Source organism: Sus scrofa, chromosome 1 (assembly GCF_054392235.1).
Source record: "Sus scrofa isolate SSC_HxYL_T2T_F1_AM1 chromosome 1, Sscrofa_HxYL_maternal_Yorkshire_Landrace_v2.0, whole genome shotgun sequence".
NCBI classification, from domain to species: domain Eukaryota; kingdom Metazoa; phylum Chordata; class Mammalia; order Artiodactyla; family Suidae; genus Sus; species Sus scrofa.
The window spans coordinates 218,601,656-218,613,647 of NC_139383.1; the positions used below are offsets into that span (position 1 = coordinate 218,601,656).

General features: G+C 39.3%; 1 protein-coding gene across 1 annotated transcript; it reads left to right on the forward strand.

Moving 5' to 3' along the window:
• Positions 1-3,588: 3,588 nt before the first annotated feature.
• On the forward strand, positions 3,589-7,300 carry CER1 (cerberus 1, DAN family BMP antagonist). Its single transcript, XM_021063603.2, has 2 exons — positions 3,589-4,255; positions 5,988-7,300. Exons 1-2 carry the CDS (start codon positions 3,749-3,751, stop codon positions 6,300-6,302), a joined length of 822 nt encoding a protein of 273 aa, XP_020919262.1. The 5' UTR covers positions 3,589-3,748; the 3' UTR covers positions 6,303-7,300.
• Positions 7,301-11,992: the final 4,692 nt, after the last annotated feature.

An 11,992-nucleotide genomic window follows, 5' to 3' on the forward strand; every position in this document is an offset into this window, starting at 1 on the left:
GATTCTGCCTTATTTTGGGTCCCTTTTAAATAATCGAAACTGCCCCATTGCTATTCTGTAGCTTGAGGAGAGCAGCACTTATGAGGCAATGGCATTTCCCTAAACAGATTTCTTCCACAAATCCATCCACCCAAGTTCCCCTTTCTCTCAATTTAACTCAAATGCCTACCTCCTACTACAAGGCTGCCTCTCACCTTTTTTTAATTTAGGTCTGGGGTTTTTTTTAGGTAAGAATGTAATCTTTCCCTTCCCCCTCAGAGGGCACTTAGATGGCTATTTAGTTCCTTTCTGAGACTGTGTGAAAAGGACAGAAAATGTGGCTGTCACTGTCCTCTCTCGGGAATGCTGTGAGCTCATCCCAATTCTGCAGACGTCCTAGTGCCCAGGGAACCAGGTCAAGGTGACCTCAGAGAGTTCAGATCATGCTGAGCGTGTGTTGTAAATCGGAAAGAATGAATGATGAGCTTGGACTCTGCAGCTTTCACGCAGGCCTGAGGCAGGCTTGGGGTCATGAAGACTCAGGCCTACCTTCTGATGTGGCATTTGGTACAAAGGACACCAGCAATTTGTGGTGCCCTCTTCACCCAGTAACTCCCTGCTGTGTCTGGAGGCCCCCTCCCATTTGGCTCCTTCCAAACTGGGGATCAACTCTATGCTTGTTATCACTGAAGCCCACCAGAGGCAGCGTATCTTTGTTAAAAGCTTCAAAATGTGTGGGCTTTTTCGGTTTTTGTTTGTTTGTTTGTTTGTTTGTTTTTGCTTTATAGAGCCTCACCCATGGCATATGGAAATTTTCCAGCTAGGGGTCGAATTGGAGCTGCAGCTGCCAGCCTACGCCACAGCCACAGCAACTCCAGATCCGAGCCTCATCTGTGACCTACAACACAGCTCACAGCAATGCTGGATTCTTAACCCACTGAGTGAGGCCAGGGGTCAAACGCACATCCTCATGAATACTAGTCAGATTCATTTCTGCTACTCTACAACAGGAACTCCCAAAATGTTTTGAAGAGTGAAACTATGACATATTACATACACAGCTTTTGAAATGGTGAAAGGACACAATGGTGAGAGGTGGATGTCTTCTGCCCTGAGCTGTAGAAAAAAGTCAGGGCATGAAGGCTGACTTACAGACCACCATACTCATCACAGAAGGCTTTATTTGTCTAGCTTCACCCTTCAAGATATCTGCCCATTTTTTCCACAGGAATGGCAGAACAGCAAAAGGAAATTCTCCATGAGGAATTTTTAAATGATATTTATAAACACCAAAATTGGTATCAGAAGAAGACAGGTTTAGGGCTAAAGAAAGGTCAAGTATGGATAACTGACAACCCTGCAGCTATTAAAATAAAGTTAGAAAATGTGAAACTCCACAAGACTGCTTGTGGGCGGATAGGAACAAAGTTTTCATCATTTTCTCTCATCTTCTAGTATCTGATATGCTGCTTGGCCCACAAAGTGAGTCTTCTACCAATTTTAATTTAAAAGAAATTATTTGAATTGTATCCTGTGTTCAGAGACGAGTAACCTGAGACCCTGAGTGAGATTTCTGGAACGGTCTTCAGGCTGGGAAAATGCTGGAAACTGTGATTGAGAGCAGGTGAACTTCAGGCACTGAGGAGTTGAAAAGGAATCAGCAAACCTATCATAGTTAGCTTCTGTACCATACTTATAATTAGGTGATATAAATTATATATATTTGTATAAATTAGATAATTACATAATTATAATTTATCATTAGAGTGGCCGGCTCTGGAAGGCCTATTGCTGAGGGAAATTAAGAAATTCAAACATTAGGCAATTTTTAAAAAATACTTTAAAAGAAATGGCAAGTGCTAATGTTCATTTAGTACGGATAACCTGTACCTTAATACTAGCACAGGTTCTATGGGTATTTGGTACAAGTAAAATATATCTCTTCAGATAGATTTCTGGAAAATGACAGTTTAAAAGTAGTTTAATTAAAAGTAATTCACATTAGCAATGAGATCCTGCTGTGTAGCCCTGGGAACTATGTCTAGTCATTTATGATGGAGCATGATAATGTGCAAAAATAGAATGTGTACCTGAATGTGGCACTGGGTCACCATGCTGTACAGTAGAAAAAAAAATGTATTGGGGAAATAACTATTTTAAAAATGTAAAAAAAAATAGTAATTCATTATTGTAAGTTAATAATGACTTCCTTGAGGTTTTGGTCTAGCAGAAATCAGGCACGACTATTAAGAAGAACACAAGATCTGGAAAAAAAGATTTCAATGCCTTATTTTTTGGAAAGAAAAATTAATCAGCACTGAAAAAAAGGAGGGCATATATATCAGTTGGACTCAATTCTGGGGTTTTAGTTTTGTGGATATATTTCTTTCTCATTCCCTTGACTGATTTAAGACTTTTTTTTTTTTTTTTTTTGTCTTTTTGCTATTTCTTGGGCCGCTCCCGCGGCATATGGAGGTTCCCAGGCTAGGGGTCTAATCGGAGCTGTAGCCGCCAGCCTATGCCAGAGCCACAGCAACTCGGGATCCGAGCCACGTCTGCAACCTACACCACAGCTCACGGCAACGCCGGATTGTTAACCCACTGAGCAAGGGCAGGGATCGAACGCGCAACCTCATGGTTCCTAGTCGGATTCGTTAACCACTGCTCCACGACGGGAACTCCTGATTTAAGACATTTTTGAATGATAGTCATCTAACAAATATTCCTTTGATCCCTGAAGACTCTTGTTTGCCTCCACCTTTATTTAACCTGGTTGTCAATTACTATAAAATAAGGAAGATGGCGTGGATTCTATAAAATAAAGGATAGACCAGCCAGCTTCATGCCCAGAGCTATCAAACCAGGTTTTTAGAATCCACTTTCTCAAGTCTGGCTCTTTGTTTAGAGAAAGAAAAAAAGTCAGTAGGGTGGCTAGAAGGAAAGTCACTTCCCCATCCTCTCTGAGGGCTAATGAGCTGACAGTCTATTACTTAGGATCCTGTTGAGAAATTTGTGAACAATTGGAAAAGTTTACCTGATGATTGACCCGTTGTGAAATTTAGCACTGAGTATTTGATTCTTAAAGTGAGGGGATTACTGGGGACCTGTGAGTTTCCCTGTGTAAAAAAGAACAATATGTTGCCTTAACTGTTACCATGCGAAACTCCCCAACCCCAACCACATCTAAGTAAACAGGGAAAGTCCTCTGCTCACAAAATTCACATCCTTCTTACAACTTTTATATACTTCTTTAGCTGCTCATGTGTGTGTGCGTGCATGTGATGTGCCCAATGGCCTGACTTTTGGTGAAGTATATGCGTTAATTTTTTACCTGATATACTTCTCTCTTAAAAACACTATTCTATCCCAGCACAAAGCAGATGCGCCGCAAACGTTAGCTGACTCTCTCTCTTCGAATACCAGTGATGAGAAATCCCAGCAAAGAATGTGTTGTTTTCACTAATACTGCTCTTTAAATCTCAGACGATCAAGTGTCAGTTAATTACCCCCTGGGTTCCCAGGCTTTCACTGGGGCCTTCTAAAATACACAAAACCCAAATGAAGGCAGGACACCATTAGCACTACATAATTCAAGCAAACAATAAATGTGTTTACTCTGCTGGCTACTGACCACCTGCCTTCCCGTCCCACAAGGCAGGTATCTATATATAGCATTTCCCTGTTCACAGTCCTGCAGAGAGTGCACCTCTCTTTGGGCCTCACCATCTGTGAATCTGAAAGAAGCTTGGGCGCCCCCCACCCCAACAACATGCATCTCCTCTTCCTTCAGCTCCTGCTGCTCCTGCCTCTAGGGAAGGCCTCCCGGCACCGGGATGGCCACCAAAGTCTGAGTCCTTTTTCTCTTGTGCTCCTAGAAAGGCAGCGCAGAGAGCTCACTGTAGGCAACCACGAGGAAACTGAGGAGAGGCCAGATCTGTTTGTGGCAGTGCCACACCTGATAGGTGCCAGCACTGCAGAGGAAGTCCAGAGGCAGCGAGAAAAGATGCTGTCCAGGTTTGGCAGATTCTGGAAGAAGCCTGAGAGAGAGCTGAACCCACCCCAGGGCTCAGTCAGGGAGCAAGTCCTACCCAAGACCCAGGGCCTCACTCGGCTGAAGGATGGGATGCCAGGGGAGAAATCTCCTCTTCGGGAAGAAGCCAAGAAATTCTGGCACCACTTCATGTTCAGAATGAGCCCAGCCTCTCAGGGGATCATCCTGCCCATCAAAAGCCATGAAGTACATCGGGAGACCTGTAGAACAGTGCCCTTCAGCCAGGTATTTGCTCTGGGTGGGGGAAGGGATCAGAGTTTGCAGGAGGGGGTGGGCAGCTGGAGCATGCCAGGAGCCTGCGTCTCACCTCACTCCCAGATTTGGTCCTTCCGGCCTTCCCTGGGGGGTGTGACAAAGTATGATCACACTCCCTAAACTTCCTTCTAGCCTTTCTCTTGTTTCTAGGCATTCTGAAAATGCTGCAAAAATGGGATAATGGAACTGCCTGTATTAGTAATCATGCCTCTTGAGGGCAGAGAGCTTTGTTTTACAGGATTTTCTTTTTACATGGGGAGTGGTCTTTCTGGAGAGATAATTAAGATTTTCCCTTCATTTTGGAAAGTGGGAATTTAGAGCAAACACCAGAATGTCTCTATAGCTAAATCTCTAAACTCTATTAGGATATGGATGAAGAATATGAATAAGCGGGTTGGTTCCATCTGTAGATGAGAGAGGATACATTGGACTCCTCCCCAAACATGCACAACAAATGGTTTTAATCCCTTTGTTTCACATGTAGCTACTTCATGGGTCTATAGTACATGCTGAGGTCATCAGGCAGAAGCTGCTATATTATTGCCATTATAACTATAGCACAATGATTTAATTTAACTTGTTTTCTCATCGGCTTTCAAAAAATAATCTGGTTGTGAAATGACATTCCCCCTCTCCCCCTTAAAAACACTGTCTCCCAGTTCACTATGTGTTGACTGATTTGTGGTTATTATTGATGGATTCCACACTTTTAAGACAAAGGAATCTTCTACTATCTACTTCCTCCAGGCAGTCCTGGCAAAGCCCACACTCCAAATGTTAAATTAAAATTGAGAAATTGTATTAGGTCCTTAAATGCGAAGATATTGAACCAAAAGCAGTGCAAGGGAGAGTAAAATTTTACAGTCCAGTAATGCTACGCAATTAAACAGGCAGTATTATAAGGTAATTGACTGTGCAGGGCAGTTAAGTATTCTGAAAAGGCAGGGATATGTAGCAACAAGTCAATTAGAAAATAATAATGACTGCTTTGTTGGTCCATGTATAATTAGAAAATTGCTCCTAAGGACCAGAAAATCAAATTTCCTTTGAACTTTTATTTTGAATTCTATTGCTCATTAAATTAAAAGTAAGGTGTTTGGCTCTTATACATTTTGAAGGGCACATGAAGCTAGGTGTATGGGGTTACGGGAGTGGCAAATATGACATCATGCATGATGATTTGGAGGCATATGTGTTGCAATTTTGCTCCACGCAACTTAATAGCAGTCAATGTACTATAAGCCTGCCAAATAGGACAAAATTAAATTTGTGATGTTGTGATCTATTCTCCAAGCAATTAAACAAACTTGTATTGAGAAGCTATTGCACACAATGCACTATGAGGAGTAGAAAATGTAAGGCACGCTATTTATAAGAAGCTAACCATTAGAATTTTTCAGACATATCCAATGAGACAAAATTTTTTAAAGTTTGGTATTGAAGTGCAGAGTAAAATATTTTCATATCACCTTAGGGATTTCCTAAAGGCTAATTTATTAATTTACCCAATAAAAGAAATTGAGCTGAGGTAGCTCCATGCTTTTAAGCTATAACACTTGGCTATTGCAAAATGTATTCAAAATTGGAAAGATTTAAACATTTTAGTCTAAGTTATCCTCAGATTTACAGTCTATAGCTTCTGCATTAAATGTGTTAAAGAAATGACTCAAGATAATATAGCAGAGATGTGTTTGCCTTTTAGACAATTACCCACGAAGATTGCGAGAAAGCAGTTATACAGAACAATCTTTGCTTCGGAAAATGTGGGTCTGTTCATTTTCCTGGAACTCCGCAGCACCCCCACACCTTCTGCTCCCACTGCTTGCCTGCCAAGTTCACCACTATGCACTTGCAGCTGAATTGCACTGGACTGTCCCCCGTGGTCAAGGTGGTGATGCTGGTGGAGGAGTGTCAGTGCCAGGTGAAGACAGAGCACCAGCATGGACACCCCCAACAGAGTGGCTTCCCAGCAGAATTTCATGTCCAGGATCCCTTCATCCCAGGACTTTCAACTTAAAAAAGCTATCCCATTATCATCAGCAACGTTGCTAATCATTCAGCCTGAAATGTTAAGTGGGTACAGAATATATTAAGGGAAAGGTGGTTTGCAAAGTAAGAACGATTTAGAAGTTATGGTATTCATCTTGTTATTGGTACACATTTGGGATCTAGTCTTGGCTCTGCCGCAAACTGGCTGAAGGATATTAATAAGTTGTGGAAGCTTTCTCCACCTTAAGTTTTTCATCTGCGAGTGACGGATTTGAACTAGATGATTGCTAAGGTCCTTTCCATTACTAATATTATATGATCTGTTGTCTGCAAGTTTTAGTAAAAGCCCTCATCTGAAGGAGTAAAAGAAATAAACTAGACCATAAGAATGGATTTCATTAACAGCTTGTCAAAGCATTAGCAAAAAAATTTTTATATATATGCATACATATATGGTATTTATAGAAAGGATTCCTCATACTTTTAGCTGCTTTTGCATCTTAGGCTGTGTTTTATTTGACTTCTGTCAGATGATTAAGTAGTTCCATAGATAAGAAACAACTTGTTTGGTTGCCTCCTTATTTTTGAAACTCCCCATATAAAACCCTTAATGTCAGGTCTCTAGCTTTGAAGAAGGAGTGGTGATGTTACATTTAGTGGTTTACATATGGATGAGGAGCAATCTTCGTTAGCTAAACTAGTACCTATGTTATGGGGAAGGAAAAATATATGGCCAGTACCAGGTTTAAAGTTTAACCCAGAGATGCTAATGCAAGTGACCAAGGAATTCTAGTAGAAGTCAAATTAAATGAACTGCAACTAATTAAAAATGATTTAAAAAACCAATTTACAGGTAAAACGCTTTATCCCCGTGTGTTTGGCATTAGGTAGTTTGGTAAGGGTTCTTTGTTTGAATGACTGTGGTTTTGCTATTGTATAAAAGCTTCGTATTACAAATTTTATTTTAAATTGCAAATTCAGAAAATATTCTGAATATCAGCATATTAAATTTCAGTGTATAAAGCATTTTGGGAAGTGTTGCGGCATTCAGTTGTCTTACATTCTGTCCTTATTTGCTTTGTCTGTCCCATAATTTAAAGGCACTATGGGGAGATTATCTAGCAAAAACATTTCTGAAATGGTCTCCTAGGCTGTTGACACTGGTCAAAGTAGCATTGTAACTAGCTTTCTGTTAAGGCCCTTCAATAACTGTCTTTTAGTCATTACATTTCTCCTGTTTGTATTTATTTGTATGAAAAAAAATTGCAGAAATGGCTTTCCTTAGCCATATTTCTTTTCCTAAAATCTTCCTTTAAAAATTCATCTTAGGAGTTCCCATTGTGGCTCAATTAGTATCCATGAGGACTCAGGTTTGATCCCTGGCCTTTCTCAGTGGGTTGAGGATACAGATTTCCGTGAGTTGTGGTGGCTCAGATCTGACATTGCTTGTGGCTATGGCGTAGGCCAGCAGCTACAGCTCCTGATTCGACTTCTAGCCTGGGAATTTCCATATGCTGTAGGTGTGGCCCTAAAAAGCAAAAAAAAAAAAAAAAAGAAATTCATCTTAAAAATCATTTTGATTATTTGAATTCTTTTCATTTCAGTATACACAAAAACTATTTCCCAGAATAATAATTTTTAAATAAATTAATGCCTATTTAAATTCTATTCCTCTGTAATCACACCATTTATTTGGTGTCCTCAAGAAGCAAATGCATTTATATTTAGTATATTCTACACATCAGCTTAATAGAATATGTGCTACACAGATATACATGTGGCATTTACATCAGAATATTTTATACCCTTTGATGGTAAAAGACAAACTAATTGGCCAAGATATGGTCATAAGGATAAAACTGTTAAGCATTAATGATATCCCAGCTGGTCAATATATTTTGGTGCCAAAAGCTATTGAGCAGCTGTCTGGTTTGCAGTTGCCTAACCCTGATTATGTAAACCTATCTCTGCCAATTGGACTATGCTTCTCCTCCTTATATCCTTGCAAATCTCTTTTATCTATCCTTGCAAATAGACTCCTCAGCCCAAGCCCCATACAGTCATCAGTGTTATTCATGTTCTTCAAACTCGGCTCTGCCCTTCCCTCACATGTGAATTCAAGATGAGATAGATGATTCTGGTATTAGAGGTCACACTCATAAAGTGACAACATGAACCTCATGAAATTGCCCATATTCAATGATTTTCACTTACAAAAAAGGCAATTTCCAATGGTTCCACATAATACATGGCAGCGGAAGAAATTGAGAGGAAACGCACAAATACTGGATTATCTATTCAGTGCCAGATACTGTGCTGGGTCTTTTATATAAATTCCATAATTTGAGTAATACATAAATTATACAGTGTCCACAAGAATCAGATGAGGTGAGTAAATACCCTAGTTTATAGGAGAGGAAAATACGCCTTAAAATTTTAAGCAATTTGCCTAAGGTCATGTGAAGCGTATTTTCTATTTGTATTAAAACATTTGCCCTCTTGTTGGTCAATTTAGATTTAAGTCTTCTAGGTCTCTTGCCTTTAGGCCTCAAAGCTAATTTCTTTTCACCCATGGTCTAGCCATGATGTTTGAAAGACATTGATGTTATTATCTCTTGAAGGAGGAATCACCCTTGGGTCAGGTTCTCAGCCACGTAGCAGCTTGACTAGAGGGGTGGTCATGGAAAGCCCCTCATCAATCTTGGTCTCATTTTCCTCCTAAAATAAGACTGGTAATAATTACTTCAAAATTACTGTGCTGATCAAGTGTAGGTAACAGTACATTAGAGAGCTTTAGCTTCTATAAAGATACAGGGGATAAATTTACTCTTTCCCATTCAGACTTTTTTTTTCTTTTTCTTTTTTTTTTTTTTTTTTTTTTGGCTTTTTAAGGCCACACTTGCGGCATATGGAAGTTCCAGGCTAAGGGTTGAATTGGAGCTACAACTGCCGGCCTAAGCCACAGTGACAGCAAGGCAGGCTCCTAGTCGCATCTGCGACCTACACCACAGTTCATGACAATGCTGGATCCTTAACCCACTGAGCAAGTCCAGGGATTGAACCCACATCCTCATGATCCTAGTTGGGTTCATTAACTGCTGAGCCACGAAGGGAACTCCCTCCATTCAGACTTTAAAAAAAAAAATTGTTATGAGAAATTTAAAAGGCATAGAAAAGTATAAAAAGCAATGTAACAGACACTCAGATTCTCACCACCAGAATATTTAATGTTTTGTCATCTTGTACTTTTTCTTGTGGCATGGAGCATATGGAAGTTCACATGCCAGGGATTGAATCTGTACCATTGCAGTGACAGCACCTGATCCTTAACCAGCTATGCCATACAAGAACTCTTGTCTATTTTTTAAAGAAATAAACCATTTCACATAGAAGTTAGGTATCCTCTAACTATCCCCCCAAGACCCTGACCCCTCAATATTTGCCCCACCCCAAAGATACTTCTTTATGCTACCAACACCCTTTTATATTTTTGCAAATGTACACACAATCCACAAATAATACATAGTATTACTTTTGTGTATGTATTTCTTTACTCAGTAGGTATTTATTTGTCCACCAGCTATGTGAAGATATAGCTCTAGGTGTACAGCTGTATCTGTAGCATGGAAACAAGTCAGACAAGGTCCCTGGTCCTACAGAGCTTGCATTCTGGTGGGATGAGACAAGCAATGTGAAAATCAATCCATCAATCAATCAGCTGAAAAGGAAACATATCAGCTGGTTATAAGTGACGTGCAAAGAATTAAAGTAGAGGAGTATGCTCGAGATTAGTTACCTTAGATTGTGTCATCCCTGAAAGGATGACAATAAAGCTGTGAGGTTTTAATAATAAGCATGTTTTATATAAATTGCACTCTGCTTACTTTTTTGTCCACACAGTATTCTGGCTTATTTTTATGACAGTTTTTAGAGGGTCTTTTTTTTTCCAGTATATTTCATCTGTATTCTCAGGAGTTGCCATTAAGTATTCTTTACAGAGAGTGATTAACTTAGCTTGGATTAGTTTTTCAGTGTACACAGTCTCCTTAACCTATTAATTTAATCCCTAAGCAATGAGATCCTACTGTACAGCAGTGGGATCTATATCTAATCACTTACGGTAGAGCATGATGGAGGGTAATGTGAGAAAAAGAATGTATATATGTATTATGTGACTGGGTCACTTTGCTGAACAGTAGAAAAATGACAGAACACTATAAACTGGCTATAATGGAAAAAATAAAAATAACTTAAAATTTAAAAAAATGACATGTATTCTCTGAATTTTTACTGATAATGTATTCTATGGAAGATACTGTTCTGAGAAACCTTGGATAACCAAAGATAGGTAAAACATATTTTCCCCCACCTTGGAGCTTATAATATAGTATAAGATATAACATATGCAAATTATGAAGCAATAATAATATGAGCTATTAATTATTGAGCCCTTACTATGTGTTCAAGTGCTACATTCCTTATCTCCTAAAAGTAGACTTTTATCCTATTTTTGATAAAGAGAGTCATGGGGTTCATTTATTCAGTCCACAAATATTTATGAGTGTCTGTGATGGGCTTGGTCACTATGCTGGATACAGAGTATACAAATGAATGAATATATGATTATCTGCATATAATTCTCAGTTTAGCAATGCTTACAGTCCAGGAGCAGTTAACTAAATATATTTGCTTCTGTAAAGCTGGAATTATGATTTCCTCCATTCTGCCCCCAATTCCACACTCAAATGTCACTTTTCCAGTGACCACCAGGCAAGATCAGGTTCACTTCTTACATGATTTCATGGCTCTGTATACTTCGTTTCATAGCACTTATCTCATTTAATTATTATCCCTTTACTTGTAGCATCATTAGTCAAATTCTTGGCTCCATGACAACAGGGGTCCGTATCTTCTCTATTATAATCAATGCCTAGGAATATGTCCAGAATATGGTAGACACTCAATAATATTTGGTCATCCTGAAAGAAAGAATACCAATAGATATCATATGTTGAAACCATATCATGTGTCAGGCACTGTGCCAAGCACATTACATACATCATTTAACTCTCACAGAGCCCTATGAGGTAGGAATTACTGTATTACTTTATAGTTGAGGATGCTGAGGCTCATATAAATAAAATAACCTTTTCAAAGTATCACTGCTAGGAAGTAGCAGAAGCTTAATGACTCCTCCCAGATCTTTCTCCCTGTGCCACATTGCCTCAAGATCGCATATGCGACATGTAAATGTATATACATAAAGTTTATTTATAAATATATACAAACATATACATATCATAATCAGAGTTAGACCCCGATTCATTCACTACTCTATTCCTTCTCTGGTTCCCAGAACCCATTAACCATGCAGCTCTTAAGGTCTTTATGTCCGGATGCTTTCAATTCAAGTTCCAGAAAACACAACTGAGAATATATTAAATTATAAGGGGATTTAACAATTGCTATTTCACTAACAAGTCTGGAAGGCAGCTAGTTCCCTGGTTGGTCACGTCAGAAGTTCTATCATTTTATCAAGGATTTGGGTTCCTTCCACCTTTTTGCTCTGTCACTGTCAGTGTGTCCATAGCTAAAACTCCCTTCAGCCTCAACATGGCTGCTGCTGTTCCAGATATTTTGTTTCACCATTTGCATACCAATGCCCAGAGTAGAAAAAAGGGATTCTTTCCCTCTTGTGTTCCTTTTATGGAGCTGTAT